The following is an 18,941-nucleotide window of genomic DNA, read 5'->3' as shown; positions in this document are numbered from 1 at the left end:
TTTAGCATGAGTGCCATTTTCCTGTGACCGCTCTTCTTTGCATTTATAGTGATCATGGTATTAATAGTAGCTGATATTCACATCAGCGCCTCCTCTAGGCGGAGCCTTGTTCTAAGCCTTTACATGTTAATTGATTTGCGCCTCAGAGCAGGGTGAAATGGGTTCCACTGGCATCCTCATTTCACAAGGCAGGAAACCAGGGCACAGAGGGGTTAAGCAATTTGCTCAGAGCCACACAGCGGGCAGGTGGCATGACCTGAAGTGCCGCCCCCTAGAGGCTTTCCGCCTTTTCCATCTCCCCGGGTCTTCTCTCCCTGGTCCCCTCCTCGGCCCCCTCCCTCTCTCCAACCTCCACCTCCCCCAGTCCCGTCTTGTCTTTCAGGGCATCGTTCAAATATCTCTGCCCTGGGAAACTTGAGTGGACAGAAGAGCTTGCCCAGAATTTCCATAACACCTGTACGCACCTTTTGTCTATTCAGTGAAGCCTTCGAAGTGAGCACACTCGATGCCTGATGTCTTTCAGACCTGTGGGCCATGGGTGGTCCCTGCCTGCAGGGACCCACAGTCTGGGGAGCAGGGAGGGGCACAGGGGAGCTGACAGTTGGTTGGCATTGGGGTTGGTGCTGGGCCGGAGGCGCAGAGGGGAGCCCGGCTGTGCCACTGCCGGGGTGGGTGGCTGTGCTTTTTTAGCTGACGTGGCGGGGGGGGAGTAAAGGGTTTTCAGGCATCGGGGTCTCCACGCCGTGCAGGAATGTTTGGGAAGTGAGCTCATGCAGGGCAGGTTCAGAGAGAGCCCCCAGCCCCAGGCTTGCTGCGTATCCCCAGGATGGGCCGGTGGGAGTTTATGCACATGGCCTACTGGGCCCCCAGATCTCTGGAGGCCTCCTGGGGTGAGGGTCTTCGGACGGCAGCAGCCTAGTGAGATCCAGCCGGCAAGGGGCCCTCGGAGGATGGGGGGAGGGCCAGTGAGGGGTGCAGGCGGTGAAGGCCTGGCTGGGAGCCCTGGCTCACACCCCCACTTCAGCCCACCGGCTCCAGCCACGCTCCATCCGAATCTGGATCCATTTCCTCCCGCTCCCGGGACAGGAGGGTGGCTGTCTACACCAGGGGGAGCCTGCTTGCAAAGCAGCTGAGTAGCTCATTGGCGCACTCCCAGCCTCCCCTCAGCCCCTGTCCACGGGCAGCCCTGCCCTCTTGGTGCAAGATGACAATAGGACTGCTGTGCTCCTTGTCCCCAGGCTCCTGGAAGTCTAGACCTCCAGTGCCACGGGTCTCAGGGATCCACGCGCACCTCCCGGCCTCCCACGCTCTCCCGTGGAGCTTTTGCTCCGACTCTTCCATCGGACTCATCGTCCTTTAAAGACAGGTCATCTAATGACTCGACCTGGGGGCAGCATTGGGCACCAAGCCACATGGATGCTCTGTCCAGGCCCAGGACGCAGGGCAGCCTCAGTGTGTGCCACATTCTGAGAGTCCTTTGTGAATACACTGCTGGTATTTCTCCGTAGTAACCCCAGCCAGGAGGCAGAAGCCCAGGTCCGCTCCCTGCGGAGCTTCGTAATTTCTGAGCCCTCAGTTTCCGGGGGAAGGTCACGGACACGCAGCGTCTCCTTATAAGCTGAGGAGTACAGAGAAACCAATCCTACCTTTTGAAATTTGTACATCATTTCAATAAATGTCTTTTGAGCATGCGTCAAGTATTCTAGGAGCTGAGAATGTCACAGCAGAAGAGTCAAAAGATTTGTCTTCATGGTGCTTAGTTCTAGCAGCGGGGAGAGGGAGTGAGCGGACCAGAAAACAAACATGTCCAGAGGGGGTAGGTGGGGCAGCAAATGTAAATATGAACCGATTGTGCGTGTGTGTGTGTGCATGCTTGTGTGCACGCGTGCGTGTGTGCATGCACACGTGTGAGTGTGTTTAGTTTACACCTGTTGATCAGGCTCATCTCTGAAAGGGTGACCGTGGCCAGGGGACCTGAAGAAAATGAGGTGAGCTGGGCTGCTCTGTGGGGAGAGTTCCAGAAGGAGAGCCAGAAAATGCATGAGGCAAATCCGTGCCTTCAGCTTTCCATTTCCATTGCTGAGTCTTTATTCAGCCCGTAAACACCTCCTAACTGACGGTGCATCCTCCTGTATTCCAGAAACAGAAAGGAATGAGAGCAGACTCCTAACGTGTGAGTTCTCACTCTGCAAAAGGAAGCTGGTGATGTGTCCACGGACCCAGCAGAACAAGCCTCTGCACCTCTCTTCGGAGCAAAGGCCACAAGGTAAAAGTGCTCAGGGAAGCCTTCGAGAGCTTTCTCCCGTCAGGCAGCCCAGGAGTCTTGGGCCTCATGGAGCTGAAATCACAAACCTCAGAGCCATTACTTTTTTTTCTGAAGTGAAGTCTGGGGATGCTGACCTGAGCACCTGCTGCAGATGACCGCAGGGGTTCCTCACTGGCCGGGCACCGATACATTTTATCTCCACTCACATCTCCTGTAGGAAAACACCTGTGTCCCTTCAGGACGAGTTGGCTGTCAAGGTGACATCCTTGCCTATGTGTTCTGGGTGGGAGGTTGAGGATTTATGAGAGAATCGAAGTGACTTCCGCTTCAGCAAACCAAAAAGACAGATGGACAGGCAGACATGATCAGTTCATGACGACAGACCCAGAGTGCTGGGCTCTCAGTATTTACAGTTTAAGGGGATTTCGAAAGAAAAGATCAGTTCAGCAGCACAGGTCACTAGACTCTTTGTTGGGTTGATGCAGGGGAGTGAGCTAGCCTGAGGGCGTTGTCTGAACTTTTGCGAAGGTGTCCACAATTCAGAGGTCCTTCAATTTCAGGTTCAATGCCAAGAAAGAAAAAAACAAACCTTAAAGTTAGAAAGTCAAGGAGTTCCCGTCGTCACTCAGTGGTTAATGAATCCGACTAGGAACTATGAGGTTGCGGGTTCAGTCCCTGGCCTCACTCAGTGGGCTAAGGATCCGGCGTTACCGTGAGCTGTGGTGTAGATCGCAGACGTGGCTCGGATCCCACGTGGCTGTGGCTGTGGTGTAGGCTGGTGGCTACAGCTCCGATGAGACCCCTGGCCTGGGAACCTCCATGTGCTGCGGGAGCTGCCCTAGAAAAGGCAAAAAGACCAAAAAAAAAAAAAAAAATAGTCAAGCATCTAAAAAGGCTTCTGTAAATGGGCTGAAAAAGATAAAGGTGATTTAAACAGAAAAGGTGCACGCTAGAAAGACCCTCAAAATCTAAAAACCTGGTGGAAGAGACGGGTGAACCCCTGCAGCAGGAGCCTGTTTGGGGAGGCATTTCCCCGCGCTGCTCCCGCTGCTCCCAGCTCAGGTGCGCACACCTGCCTTCTGGCTACAGGGTGGGTCCCCCAGTCTCTGCCATCAGGCTGTGAATTCCCGCAGAGCTGGAGCATGTAGCTCCTAGCTCGGTTCCCATGGACGGCGCCCAGACTCTGGCACAGGGTTTGTGCAGACTCGATGCGTATTGTGCGAATGAGTGGAGATGGACCGTGAGCAAACAGCTCTGTTAGAGGGTGTGCTCAGGGCCCGTTACCTGCCTATCAGAGTGAGTAAAAGTGTGCCCGTGTGTACAAGGCAAAGTGGATGTAAGTAATCCCCTTATTCCCAAGAACAGGCACAGCTTAAAAATCAAGCCTGTTCACAAAGGATTTCAAGAAGCTAATGGGTGATGGGTTATTTGAAGGAAACTAGGACAGGAAAAGATGACACCCGTCACTCAGATACGTGTATCCAGAGAGGTGACAAAGGTGATGGTGCCAGGTATGCAGAAGGTGCTCACTAAGAGCCTTCCCACCTTCCTTTGTGGCTGAGCGCGAATAGCCCGCGTCAGCTGGACGCCCTTCCCAGCCGCCTCCTCCTCCTCCGGAGCAGGAGCAGAGCCAGCGAGCTCGGTCCATGAATCTGCTGACTCCCCTGCCAGGGGCTGAGCCCCGCGGCATCAGTTCCTGGATGGGCAGCAGCTGTGCTTGTTTTGCTGCTTTCGGTCCCGAGGCTGCCAAGATCGGAGTCCTTACCTCCGACCTCGGACCACACCACCAGCGCCTCTGGGGGGGCGGGTAACAGTGGTCCCGGGATCCTGTTAATCAGAACTCCTCTGCCTTGAACTATCGACTCCTTTGAATCTGGTGCCATCACCTCTCCCCACTCTTGGGGTCCCCATTCCCACCCTGGCCTTCTCCCCACCTCCCCTGCCAGGGCTGGTATCTCATCCCTCGCGTCTCCAGCGCCTCCCCTCCCCACCCCCCTCCCTGGCCCCACCCCCGGGGCAAATGTGTTTTATAAATAAATTCCAATTTACGAATGAAGTATAGGCTGCGATTCATATTGCAAGTGGAGTCTTGGCCTTATAAAGCAATGTTTCACAGAGTTCTTTAAAATGTGTCTTCTTTGGGTGAGAAATTACCCTTTTTCAGTGAGATGTAATTGGCATGTAACAATGTTAGTTTCAGGTGTACAACATAGTGATTCAGTATACATAGATATTGCAGAATGACAGCGGCAATAAGACTAGTTAACATCCACTGCTGCACACAGTTACAAGTTTTGTGTAATGCAAAACGTGGCTTTTAAAGCCATATTGCAACAATTTAATTTACAGAATTTAGATTTACACATATATGTTATCTTCCCACTATTTTTTTTTTTTTGGTCTGTTTTTTAGGGCTGCACCCTCTGCACATGGAGGTTCCCAGGCTAGGGGTTGCATCAGAGCTGTAGCTGCTGGTCGACACCACAGCCACAGCTATGCCAGATCCGAGCAGGGTCTGTGACTTACACCACAGCTCATGGCAACGCTGGATCCTTAACCCACTGAGCGAGGCCAGGGATCGAACCTGCATCCTCACGGATGCTCGTCAGATTTGTTTGCACTGAGCCACGATGGGAACTCCTTTGTGTGTGTGTGGGTGGGTGGGTGGGTGGCTTTTTGTTTGTTTGTTTGTTTTGATCTCACTATTTTTTAAAAGTCCTTATGGACAGTTGCTCTTTTGAAAAAAAAAAACAAAAACTCCCCAGGTGCCTGGCTTCTTGCCATACACATAGTTAATTGATAAATGGTGAATGAACCAGTGGGCAAAAATCACAGTGGAGAGTAACAAGTTGTTATGTTTTCAACAGCAACAGAGCAATGTGAACAGTTAATACTTGCGGAGAAATCTAACAATCCTTAAGGGCTTACCAGGGGTGAGTTTACTACGCAACCGCAGTTTCAGTCTCCCCTCTCCCCGCTCTGTGTCTTCCGGTGGACGGAGGCAGACTGTGCTGGGACAGAGCAACAAAACCAGGAGAGGATCCTGGACTGCGGTGATCACACTTGGCATTGGTGGTTGGTGACATCGTCAGGTCTTGTCGGTTTTGTTGATGTGCTGCCTTCTCTGGGGCGCACAGTGAAAAGGATAAAAAGTGACTTGAATTAGCGTCCCAAGGTAACAGGCTTGTTTGATGCTTAGAATAATTTAGGACAGCAGACTTATTTCTTCTCATTTAATTCAAGTCCCAATAAAGCGCTGGAGCAATTCGCCGGCATCGTGTTACATTTGGAAATTTGGAGGGATCCTCGCGTGTGTATTGCTGTGGGCATGTGGCTGAAAGGTCTTCCCGTATCATTAGCCTAATAGTACTTGGGGATTAACTTGGGAATCCCGGGAGGGGCCACCATGCAGTTCCGTGTGTTTCAAATGTGGAAGACATTTTTATCCAAATGAGTTACCCAAGGCTGATCTCAGAAGCTGAGAAAAGAATTCACAGGAGTGATGACTGAGCTAAATCTCACAGCGAAGAGATTTCACAGTCTCTGGCAAAGTACTGTGTCCATTACAAGATGTGCGATCTGCAGACAAGTGGGTGTGTTTAGCACACATGTAAGAGTCCTCTTTGGGGTGGGGCTACTTTCGTGAAGTCTAGTTGGGACCACCGGGTGTGACACTGACCCCGGCTGTCTGTCCTGGGTCCCAGCGTTCCCGATTCATGGGGCTGTGTGGCAGGGCAGCTGTTCATCCTGGCTGGACCTGCCTGCCCGCCCCCTCTGCCTCTTCAATCTCCTACTCATCCTTTGTGGGAAGGTTGATGGCAAAACCCTAAGCACTGATGAATTTACGGCCAGGGCCAGGAACACGCGCTCAAAGAGGGCCCGGAGCGAAGATGGGGAAACACGTTTCAAAAGTGCCACACAAATCAATACAAGGAGGAGAAGGGCTGCTCAAGAGGCCAGCTGACAGGGACTGAGCCCGCGCACAGGGGTCAGAGCTCTGGATTCAACCAGAACAGGGGGGCCTGGCTGTCCCTGGGGACGCAGCGATTGTATCAACTCTTCAGAAGTGACTAGAGCAGTAAGAGAAACCATGCTGTGTGTTGTCAGGGAGGAAACTGACCTCTCGGATCCTCTTCTGAGTCTGTACAATGGTTAGGGTAGGTGCAGCAGGGACCTCCATGGGTTAGCCTGTCCCCACAATCCTCCTCTGCGAGGAGAGAACTAGAGCTAAGGGTCAAGGTTAGAAAGCTAAGGGAGTTCTCATAATCCAGCAGCCACCACTTTCATTGATTGATTGATTGATTGATTTTTACGTTGAATTTTTTAAATTTTAATTTTTATTCATTTTTTTCTTTGTAGAGCCGCACCGGTGGCATATGGAGGTTGCCAGGCTAGAGGTCGAATCAGAGCTGCAGCTGCTGGCCTACGCCCTAGCCACAGCCATGTGGGACCTGAGCCTCACTGGCAACCTGTGCCAGGCTTGCGGCAACAGCGGAGCCTTAACCCGCCGAGGCCAGGGATTGAATCTGCATCCTCATGGATACTAGTTGGCTTCTTAATCTGCTGAGGCACAGTGGAAATGCCATTTATTTTATATTTTTATTAGTGTATAGTTGATTTACAGGGTTGTGCCAATTTCTGCTATACAGCAAAGTGACCCAGTCATACATATATATATATGTACATTCCCTTTCTTATATTATCCTCCATCGGGGTCTATCCCAAGAGACTGGATATAGCTCCCTGTGCTGCACAGCAGGACCTCGTTGCTTGTCCATTCTAAATGCAAGAGTTTGCATCTACGAACCCTAAACTCCCCGTCCATCCCACTCCCTCCCCTTCCCCCTGGGCAACCATAAGTCTGTTCTCTATGTCTGTGAGTCTGTTTCTGTTCTGTAGATAGGTTCATTTGTGCCCTATTTTAGATTCCACATATAAGTGATATCATATGGTATTTGTCTTTCTGTTGCTGACTGACTTAGTATGACAACCCCTAGTTGCATCCATGTCACTGCAAATGGCATTATTTTGTTCTTTTTTATGGCTGAGTAGTATTCCACTGTGTATATGTACCACGTCTTCTTAATCCATTCATCCGTCAATGGACATTTGAGTTGTTTCCATGTCTTGCCTATTGTGAATAGTGCAACCACCACTTTCAAAGGATGTGCCATAGGGGTGCCCTCCAGAAGGTGAGAAATTATGACAACAGCTAGCCCTATTATTTTATTTTATTTTATTTTGTCTTCTTAGGGCCAAACCCATGGCATATGGAAGTTTCCAGGCTAGGGGTCAAATCAGAGCTGTAGCCATGGGCCTATGCCACAGTCATAGCAACACAGGATCCAGCCCCATCTGCGAACTACACCACAACTCAAGGCAATGCTGGATCATTTAACCCACCGAGCGAGGCCAGGCATTAAACCTGCGTCTCATGAATACTACTCGGGTTCGTTACCACTGAGCCACAACGTGAAGTCCCCTAGCCCTATTATTTTAGCACCCCTCATTTAATATTCTCTGCAACCTCTGAGGTGGGTATTATTATCCCTGGTTACAACAGGAGCAACTAGACTTGGAGGTGAAGGGTCTTGCCTAGCAATCTGATCGCAGCATCCAGGCATGGACCAGCCAGCCACATGGTCAGACCCTCTGCCCCTACCCCGCAACCCCCGTGCCATCAGTATGACAACCTTCCTTGCACACTGAATGCTACTGAAAAGATAGTCTTTTGTTTGTTTGCTTGAGGAAGAAAGAGAACCACAGAAGGGCACCCATATACACAAGGTCACAGAGCCCGTGACCACAGCCTGGCCCTAAAACCCCATCAGAACACTGGGACTTGGTCTCAGGGGCTTCCATCCAGGAAGTCACACACCTCTATACTCTCTGGGCTTCCAGCACCTGCCTGTCTAAATGGCTTTGTTTTTCTTTACAGCAACGATAACTCCCAGACTCTGTATCGGTTTGCTTGCAGTATGTCCTGCACTAGAAGGATGGCTCCTAGGGCAGTGCCCTGGGCTGTTGCATTGTCATCTGTGTCCCCAGTGTCTAAGGCCATACCACCCTGAAAGTGCCCAATTTCATCTGTCCCCAGGACCTACCATCCACCAGTCGATAGGCACCAGTGAGGACCCGCAGAACAAGTGGGTTTTTAACATTCCTAAGTCTCGCCACCTGTAATTAGTGAGGGTTAACTAGTGTGGTCACCTCTGCCAGCTCTCAGTTATATCTTATCAGGGCTTTTTCTATCGGTCTTTAACACAGAGGAATAGAAAGCATGGTGGCAAAAGCATCAGGGCAGGTTGTGTGTGTCGGGGGATTAGACAGTTTATAGCACAATTTTCACCTCTCTTCAATGCCACCTTCTCAAGGAAGCACCTGGACTGTAAGGGGCAGCTGGATCTGAATTCCACGATGTAATTTAGTGATGATTCCCACAGTGGACATTTCAGGAAGGGAAGAGAGGCATCCTGGAGGACCACTTGCTCCTGGGGGGGAATGGCTCCCCACCAGTGGCTTTCAGTGTGTCTCAATCAGGCCGTCCTTGTCCCCACGGGAACTTCCGTGGCCTGCCATTTTCCTCTGGCTATTTTTATTTTCTGAAGATGGGTTCCCACTGGCAACGTAATTGCTTATAAATCAGAAAATCTGTTTGTTTTTTTTTTTTTGAGATAGCAGAGGGCAGCGCCACATTAAAAGCAGACAATCCACTGTGACGAAATTCAGTAAAACCAATGCAACCAGTGAAGTCTGCATATGTCACTTTTAACTGCTCTCTTTGGAATGGGGAGCACATAGGTCAAGTCATCTTTAAAATACCTGCGCCTCCCCGCAATCCTCGAAATAGTCTAACACTATAATTAGGACCAAGGAATTGAGTCAGGACCGCCTTGAAGTTTCCTTTGCTCAATTCAATGGTGTGTGTGTGTGTGTGTGTGTGTGTGTGTGTGTGTGTGTGTACAGTTGCCTGAAGGTGGGGGAAGAAACTGGAAAAGGACTCCTCTATTTGCTTATTTATATTACCACTTAGTCCCCCACCCTGTCTTCTCAGTGTTTCCTTCCAAATCGAGTCGTCCCCACTTTGCCTCGGCTTTCTCAACCCTGAAGATTCAAGAGATGGCAAGCGGCCCCGCCTTCTTATGAATATGCAACAGCAAGGGGCTGGGAGGAGGTGGGAGGCGGCGGGAGACGCAAACCCAGCAAGAAATTCAACCTCCGTCGGCCTGAAACGGCTCTCGGCCGCTCCCACCGTCCGCCACGCCCTACGAGGAGCGCAAACAATAGCACAGCGCTGGTCCCGAGGCGTGCTTGACGCTGCGCTGGAGCCACTGCCCGCTCATCCGCCTGGGAAACGTGGCGTCCGACTACCCCTTCTGAACTCTGGAGCCAACCTGAACTTTGGCCAGGAAGGTAGCCGCGGGACCGATTCGCCGTCTCCGAACCGAGTGGCCTGAAGGTCCCGCCCTTTGTCGTGCAAATGAGGAGGGCGCAGGGGCCCTCGCGGCGGCACCCGCCGGGGCCGAGCTCCCCGTCTGCTGCCTCGTGACTTCTTTTCCATTGGAGCTCGGGGCGGGGTGGTCGATCCCTCCGGAGACCCCCTGCTAACGCGGAGGAATGCTGAGAAAGGTCAGTGGGTTTTCTGTGCGGGTGGTCACCCCTCCCTCACTTTTGGGGAGGCGCCTACCAAGCAACAGGTGGCCGAAGCCTGCGTCCATGGAACCCTTTCTAAAGAGAGGGTGAAAGGAGGCGAGGGCGAGCAGCTCGTCGTGAGAGCGCGGGCAGGTCGGCGGGCGAGCTACAGGTTTGAGAAGTTGCCGCCGCCGCAGCAGGTGCAGCGCAAGCGCGGAGCTGCGCCGGGGAGGCTCCGGCACCCGCGGGCTGCCCGCGTCGCCATGGCAGCGGGGGCGGGGCCTCGCCGCAGCGTGCGTCGCCATGGCAGCGGGGGAGGGGGCCGAGCGGCGGCGTGCCCGGGTTGCCGGGCGACGGAGGCGCGGGGAGGGGCTCCTGGCGTCCCGGAGCACTTCTGCAAGGACCAGCCAATAAGTGCGCTGTTTCTTTGACCCTTGTCTCGCGCGGTCGGTAACTCCAGCCTATTTTGCAGCCCCTTTGGAGAGGGAACCAGGCTTCTTGGCGGCCGCCTTCTAAATGCCCTAATACTCTGTTTTCGAAAAGACTTCGGATTGTGGTCGCGTGGAAGATGTGAAAAAGTTCATTGCTACTCCTTTCCAAAGCATCAACAAAAAAGTATTCTTCCTCCTTTTCAAGATATTCCTTAATTGTTACTATTTTTAAAAACTAAAATGGAGAACCTGGTTTGGATCCAGATTTGATTTGAAAACGAGTTGACCTTCAGCCTTACCAATATATTAACCAAAGTCTTTGCAAAAGAAAGGTGCACACAGCAGGCACAGTATTAAAAATTCAGACAGTTGCATCTTAATGTTGTAGAAAGACATGACTGCCACAGCACGCGAGAGAATTAACCTCATTTCACTAGATATTTTCTGGCATGTAAAGTGCAGCCAATTTTGGCTTATTAAGATTATTTGTTTTAGGAGTTCCCGTTGTGGTGCAGGGGTTAACGAACCTGACTAGGAACCATGAGCTTGCGGGTTCAGTCCCTGGCCTTGCTCAGTGGGTTGAAGATCCGGCGTTGCCGTGTGAGCTGCGGTGTAGGTTGCAGACGCGGCTCGGATCCCGCGTTGCTGTGGCTCTGGTGTAGGCCGGTGGCTACAGCTCCGATTAGACCCCTAGCCTGGGAACCTCCACATGCGGCAGAAGCGGCCCTAGAAAAGACAGAAAAAAAAAAAAAAGAGAGAGATTGTTTTAGTTGTACACTACAGAAAAAAATTAGCAAGAAATCTGAGTGACCTTTCTGCCGTGACTGACAGCTGCAATAGTTACTCTTCCCCTTTTTTCTTTTCATCCTCCTCTAGCTAAAGGTCTCTTTGGGTGTTTTTAATCCATTTCTCCAGATTTAAATAGTTTGCCAAAGAGACAGACCTGTTACTAGTTAAGGTGTATTCCACACATACTAGTTTATTTCTTCCTCTGCCTCGGTTTTATTTATTTGTTTTTTTGTTTTTGTTTTTGCCTTTTTCTAGGGCTGCACCCATGGCATATGGAGGTTCCCAGGCTGGGGTCTAATCGGAGCTGTAGCTGCCAGCCTACACCACAGCCACAGCAACACGGGATGGGAGCCTCGTCTGTGACCTATACCATCGCTCATGGCAATGCCGGATCCTTAACCCACTGAGTGAGGCCAGGGATCAAACCTGCAACCTCATGATTCCCAGTTGAATTTGTTAACCACTGAGCCACAATGGGAACTCCTGCCTCCGATTTAAAATTATCTGTTCCTGTCATGGCCTAGCGGAAATGAACCCAACTAGTATTTACGAAGACGAGGGTAGGATCCCTGGCCCAGCTCAGTGGGTTAAGGATCTGGCCTTGCTGTGACCTGTGGTGTAGGTCAGCAGCTGTAGCTCTGATTCGACCCCTAGGCCTGGGAACTTCCATATGCTGCGGGTGTAGCCCTAAAGACAAACAAAAATGATCTGTTACATTTTTATTCACGCATTCATCTGACGTGTCTTGAGGTGCTGCTATGTGCCAGGTATCTTGCTCCTTAGCAGTAAATGGTGAGAGGTTCAGAGCTGAACTAGAAAAAGTCACTGTTTAGGGAGAGGCAGAGGCCAAGACAATCAGAATCCACTGTGATACATTCGAATTTAGACGTTCCCCCCAGGATGGCCCCTGCTGCTGGCCAGGAGAGGTGCCTGGATGGCTCTGAGCTTTGTGCTTCATTGTGTCATCACCGTTGTCCTTTCAAGGCATAAGTACCCATTTAAAGTATAAGGAAGATGACACTCAGGAAGGCACAGTAGTTTGCCCCAGGACCTAACAGTCTGTAAGCGGCAAAGTCAGGATCTAAATTCGAATGTGGCTGCCGTGAGAGACTGCTGCTGAAGGATTAAACCATTTCATCCCTGTGCCCCTACTAACCAAATTGCCCTATTTTGAATTTTGTGAATTCCCACCCCCCCAAAATATCCACTGTGCAGTTTTCCTTTTGGTTAAGATGTTTCTAAAGTCAGGTATCAACAGCATTTCTGGAGAATGAAGGTTTTTCTTGTTGGAATGTTGCTATTGTCAATAATATTTTTTCAGGGGTTCTCAAGAAACTAATGAGAAAATTAAGATGTGTTTATTCAAATCATGTTTTAAGAATATTGGAGGTCCTTATGTATTCAAGTGTTGTACTGCACAAATTATTACAGAATTAGATTTTGTTAAAACAAAATACACTACTTAGCAATCAGGTTTTTATTACCTTTCCTGAATTTACATCTTTTAAATCAGTTTTGTTAGTGTCTCCTGGCATTGACTTTAGATTGGTGGTAACCGGAAGTTGCTATCTTGTCCTAGAAAGTTCAGGAGGCACCTGCTTGCCCTGCCAGGAGATTGGGCTTTTATACCCCATCCCAGCCCTGAAAACCACTGTGAACCAATTTTTTGAGTGATTTCCATTGTTAAACTTATTTTCCCCGATAGATTGCAGGCTTCATGCAGGCTGGAACCAGAACTTTCGTGTCTTTAGACTCCTCCTCCTAATACCCAGTACAGCACTGTCACTCTTTATAACTATTAACTGGCAGGAGAAAACAAAAGCAAATTTTCTCAGACCAAAGAAATAACACTTTAAAAGACATCATATGCACAATCACAGAAGTTCTAGTCATTTGCTGATTTTTTTTTTTCATGATCCCATACTACAAAATTCTAGGTTGTACCTATTCTGCAGATAGAAAAACTGAGCTATGGTGATTAGTATTTCAAGTCTTTCCCCGTGTATTCTCTCAACTGACCCTCACAAAGCCCATGGAAGTGCAGGGGAGGAAAATGGTTTCCTCTGCCCTTCTCAGTTCTTTGTCTGGTCTAATAATTAAATTGGCACAGGACCATTTAACAGGAGAACACATTTAATTATGCAGGTAAGGGAGCCCCAAAGGTATGAGCCTCGAGGGCAAGTGGGGCTGGCAGGCCTTTGCCATCCTGGGGGTGAGGGCCCGAGGCCTCCAAGGGGTGGGGGGCCGCTGGCAGGACAATACCAAGACAAGGCTGGGTAATTGGATGTTTGCCCGCCGTACAGATAGGTCATTCTGATAAGGGTTCTGTCTGCCAATAGCGTTGGCTCTCGCTGAGTCAGGCCCCAGTTCGAATTCCTTGGGGGGTTGAAGGGGAATAAAAAATCTCCTCCTGCATCTTTTGGGCCCTGATCGGCTTCAAGGCAAGACAATCCACAGGCCAAGTCTGTGCATTTGGGGGAGGCTCGCTCTGAACCCCTTCCCAGGAATCTGCAGCCCCGTTTTTTAAAAAATGTATGAGAAAAGAGAAGCTCAGAGAAGTGGAGTGACTTGGTCGGAGTCTCCCAGAAAGGGAGCATCAGGTCTTCGGATGAGTTCCAGTGGCTTTGCACGATGCCCTGGCAAAGCGGGCACACGGGCAGCTCTGGGTGCAGGACGCCTTCTCTCCCTCTCACCCCCCAGCCCCTCTGTCTGGGGAGAAGGAAGGAAACCTCTTTTAAAAACAAGAGTCAGGGAAGAAGGAAGAGGTGGAGAGGGGCTCTGTGGAGCAGAAGAAGGTGGGAGTCAGGGAAACAGTGCAGTGAAGTTGAGGGAAGAAGGGGATCAGGCTTCAAAATCGGTAGTGGGGGGACCAGAGGGGAGACGTGCTGGCTGTCAGGTTTTTAATTACCTTTTATTTACTTATTATTATGTACTACCTTTTTACTACACGACAGTGTCTGTGTCAAGTCCCGTGTTTTATTACTCTAACAGAGCGCCCGGGACTGGCCGACTCAAGCCATGGACGTTTCCCGGGTGGTAGCTCTGGAGGCCGGAGGTCAGAGGGCTGGTGTCTTCGGAGACGTGGCTCCCTGGCTGGTCCACACACGGTCTTCCCTCTGTGCGTGTGTATCTCTGGCCTCTTCTATTCCTGTAACACCTGTCACACTGGATTAGGGCCCACCCCTATGGCCTCATTTTTGCCTAATTGCCTCTTTAAAGACCCCCATCTCCAAATACAGTCAAGTTCACAGGTACTGGGGATTAGGGCTTCAACATAGGGATTTAGAGGGAACTCCTTTCAGCCCATAATAGAGAACAAGGAAAATGAACTTGGTCTGTGACGCCAAAGACAAGATCTACTTCTATTGCGCTTGCTTTGCGGTTCTCATGAGTCTTCTCCCCCAGCACAAGTTAATGTTTGGGGGGAGTTGTGGCCATTTTTTACATCAGTATATTCCACTGGATGTATAAAGGAAAAAAAAAAAAAAAAAAAGAACGGAACTCTTCTCTATTTCGCTGGCTTCAGGCTCGTTTCCCCTTTCACCTCCTTAGTTCCAGCCTCCGGCCTGGTCAGTGTTTGCCAGGGGGCAGGTGCGGCTGGTGATGGCCTTCATTTCCAGCGACGTGCGGCCCATCTCTGCCTTTTGTCCAGCTGGGGAGTGTGATTTGAGTCCCACGTGCTGTGGTCTCTGCAGGCGGGTGGAAAAAGAATTTTCCGGATTCAAAGCAGGGGGTAGAAAAGACACGTTTATTGAGGCAAGAGACCCTGTTACCACAGCAGGCCAACCTCCTGATCTTCAGGGAGGTCGTGTCTGTTTTTATAGCCCAGAGACAAAGGGGTGTGAGGAGTGGTCTTGCCATGCACCTGCTGACCTGCCGATGGCTTGGGGGAGAATGGGGTCATACGCTTGCTGTTTGGTTGGGGGAAGGATGGGGTCTTCTGATACACTTGCTGGTTGTTTGGGGGTGTGTGTTGCCCCTACAGGGGCAGGGTAAGGCATGGGCCACAAACCTTTCCCAGTGGGGGGCAGGAAGGAGTAGGTCAGGTTGCTGGGGCGGGAAGGTCCTTAGGAATGCTGAAACAGTGACACTGAGACAGGTGAGCTGATGCGGGTCTGCTCATTCTTATCTCAGCCAGAGGCCTTTTCGAGTTTTATCTCCTTGGAGGTGCCTTGAAGTCCCACATGAAGTCTCATACTATGTACTGCCTGTGTAGCATGATACCTCTAATAAAAATGAAATAATACTGAAAAGACAGGGAGGCATAGATCTGACAACCTTCGTAGCTTTGAGGATAAGCTGGGCAGGCTGCGCTCTGCGTGGCAGTGCCATGCTTATTCTACCGGGATATGCCAGGCACAGCATTTCAGATGGTGGTAGGGAGCCAGAAGGGCTTGAAGGTTTTCTCGGAGGCGCTGAACATCTAACAAGGTTGGAACTGAAATGTGTCACAAAGACTCCAATTATTGAAGTGCTGTGGTCAGCCGATATTAGGGACCAGGGGGAAGCCTCCCGGTCTGGAGGCCGCTGCCTGGCCCTTGGCTGGACTACCCAGAACCTGCTTCGTAAAGGCAGGAATCCACATGAGGCTTCAGGACGGCCCAAGAAGGTTCCAGAGGCTCCTGCCATAAGGTTTCTGTTCACTGTCAGAATCTCAGAGGACTTTGATGTCTCCTTGACCAGCTCCGTCCTGCCTCTTAGAAAAGGTAGAACACAGCTGCTCGCTTTTTCACACGGAATAGCTTGTCATTTGCTATTTTAACAGGCCACGTCTCAGCTCTTTGGGGCGAGGTGAACGGAAATTCCATCCATGGGGAGGGGTGCGTTTCTACCCCAGTCCCAGGAACAACCCCCTCACCGTCCTGAGTTGTGGGGTTGTTATTTCTGTCTTCACCAAACTTCCCTGTGTCGTGAGCATCCTGGCCACGTCTAGTCGCAAGGCCCTGGACTAGATCCTGAACTGTCCTCACTGAGGAATGTGTAACCACATACTCAGGGCAGTGTTTTCAAGGAACAGCAAAGGCTTTCGAAATATTCTTTTTGGGGGTGGGATCCAGCAGCTTTTCACCACGGGTGGTTTCAGAAACAGGTTCTTGGGTGGAACAGCCATTGTTACCCCAGCCGAGAAAGGAAGCCTACTTCTCAGAGTGAGGCAGCCTTAATTAGCGAGGGGATTGACGCCAGGGCCTGGCATTTGAAGTCAGCCTTGAGCATTAGAGCAGGTTCCTGGAGGGCAGGGCTATATATTTCCCCATCTGATTCAAGCCAGACGTTTGTCTCATCGGTCAGTTGTGCCAGTCAGCTGGCACGGGCCCAGGAGGCAGGCTGGTCTGTTCAACGGCTGCTTCTGTAACACCTTTTAATTAAAATCTCACCTCGGAGGCACTCCCCCAACTTAGGAGAAAAGCCAACACAAATGTATGCAGAGTGAGGAAAAACTACGGTTCACGGCTGCTCCTGACTCCGCAGGCGTGGGTACAGTGCAGATCCCCTTCCCTCCCCTGTGCTGCTGGAGGTCATGACCTTGATGCGGCTTGAAAGTTCCCAGGCTTTCAGTCAGTGTCTGTCATCCCTCACCATCTCCTCCAGGCCCGAGAAGACATGTCCCGGGCTCCTCTTCTTCTAGTGCAGGGTAAACAGACGTGAAGGCATGAGGCACAATTAAAGGCTCTGTCCTGCCCACCGTCAAGGCCGTGCACGAGCCGCCAGGAACAGCTCCTCGAGGGGGGCTCAGCGGCCAGAGATGTGCACCCCGTTGCTCGCTCTGGCTGCTCAGATGCAGACCTCCGTCAGGTCCCGTCACCCCCGCCCGAGCCTGGCCCTTCCCTGCTTGTCCAGTGAGGACGCTCAAGAAATCCTCTTGAACGTGCTTAAACCAGGCCGAGTGTGGCCGCAGCATGTGAAGCCTTTCTGCTCCTGGCAGGAGATACAGGGGGGACGGGGCGGAGGCAGCGGGAGAGACCGCCGTCCTACACCCTTCTCGGCATCCGCAGAGCTGCTGAGTCCTTGGCAAGCCGCAGGAAGGCTGCCGGGTGTTTGTTTCAAGGACAGGACGGCATGTAGGCAGTAAAAGAACAGGAGTCCGTGTGGCGGCCACAGCCGGGCAGAGAGGAGAAAACCACGGGTCCAGACCCAAGGTGGTGGCAGGAGGCGGCGCGGTGACACCGGGTCCTCACCCGGAGATGGAGGGAGCACATGCACGTGGCGGCTGGGAAGGCGACTCCGGATGCAGGCCGGTCGCCTGGCTTATTCCCCAGAGCCCCCCCCCACCCCCCGCGGCTCACCCAGCGCCCCCACCTCAGGAGCAGCAGCGACGGGGGCCAGAGGGTTCGGGGAAGGGGCGGGGAACCTCTGACTCCGCTGTTGGCACTTCCGGGGGGCACTTCCGGTTGGCGCAGTGCATTCTGGTGTAGGCAGGCGGGGCTGCAGGGGATTTTTCGCACAGCCCTGCATCCTCCGCTCCTTTAGGTACCACGGGCCGGCCGGGGGCCCCGCTTTCTATCCCCATTTTCTACGTAGAGACTGAATTCGAAGCAAGGGAAATGCATTTTCGTCGCAGCGGCAAGATCAGGGCAACCGCGGATTTTATTTGGAGCCAAGGCATTAGAGGAGGGTGGGAGGCCTGGGAGCAGGCCTTGCCTCTAATAGTTAACCCACGTCCAGCCAGCCTGATTCCCCAGTTGTGTGTAAGAGGAGGAGCTTGACTAGGTGAGTTTTAAGGTCCCTAGTGTTCCGGAATTCTGCTCTTTCCTAAACTGGCATGTGTCATCTCTAAGGAGCCCCAAAGCTTGTCAGGTCCCCATTCCTTGCCTTTTATCCACGAGCCTCCTCGGGTCCCCATGAGGCTGTGGTCACGGATGATGTTACCCCATGTCCACATGCAAGGCTGGGCAGGTCCCCCCAGGATATAGGTTTAGAGGTGAGCATTGATTGCTTTTCCTTGACTTCTTTTGTTTTATGCCTTTGCAAAAATAAAGTTGCCTCCAGATGCGCTTGGCTTCCAGGTGGGTCTCGGCTGTGACATCTTAGCCGTGAGAAACCCCCAGGCCATCTGTCAGTCTTACTGCCATAAGAATGTCATGGACTTTTGAGATTGTTAATCTGTGATAGCTTTTTTTTTTTTTTTGGTCCTCCTGTCTTTTTAGGGCCACACCGTCAGCATATGGAGGTTCCGAGACTAGGGGTTGAATCGGAGCTCTAGCTGCCAGCCTACACCACAGCCCCAGCAACACGGGATCTGGGCTGTGTCTGCAACCTACACCACAGCTCACCGCAACACTGGATCCATAACCCACTGAGGGAGGCTAAGGATTGAACCCGCATCCTCATGGTTCCCAATTGGATTCGTTTCTGATGCACCATGATGGGAACTCCTATTCTGTGACATCTTAAGAAGGAGAGCTTCACAGGGTGCAGCCCCTGCCGAATGCCTGTCCTTTCTTTTAACTGGATACATGGAAGCATCTCCTTGGGGTGAATGCCAGCCTGTAGGAAGTGAAGCTCCATTCCTGGGCGTTTTACACTACATAGGAAATCCTGAAGAATGAATTTGGGTAGTTTGGATTTATATTTTAAATGAACAAAGGAATCCAACTGAATGAAACCTACACTCTGAATCTGCTTAGTGAAACTTGATCTTTTCGTTTCAAGAATTTATCATTTTGGGGTCTTATTTATCAGATTTCTTTGTCACGGCCATGTCTCTGTTTATATAGTAAATGTGATGTTTCCAGAAATGTTTTCCCTTTTTAATTATATATTTATTTATTTCAAAAGGAAAAAGAGGAGTTCCCATTGTGGCTCAGTGGAAATGAGCCCGACAA

General features: G+C 51.2%; 1 protein-coding gene across 1 annotated transcript in view; it reads left to right on the top strand.

Moving 5' to 3' along the window:
* SPATA13 (spermatogenesis associated 13) overlaps nucleotides 1–18,941 on the top strand; it is a 354,699-nt gene that overhangs the window by 104,698 nt on the left and 231,060 nt on the right. Inside the window, 2 exon segments of the mRNA XM_021065472.1 lie at nucleotides 2,141–2,266; nucleotides 9,321–9,895. Of these exon segments, the coding sequence (XP_020921131.1) occupies nucleotides 9,884–9,895 (12 nt within the window). The 5' untranslated portion in view covers nucleotides 2,141–2,266; nucleotides 9,321–9,883.

This window comes from Sus scrofa, chromosome 11, assembly GCF_000003025.6.
Source record: "Sus scrofa isolate TJ Tabasco breed Duroc chromosome 11, Sscrofa11.1, whole genome shotgun sequence".
Lineage (NCBI taxonomy): Eukaryota > Metazoa > Chordata > Mammalia > Artiodactyla > Suidae > Sus > Sus scrofa.
This window is presented reverse-complemented; position numbering and strand designations above follow the sequence as displayed.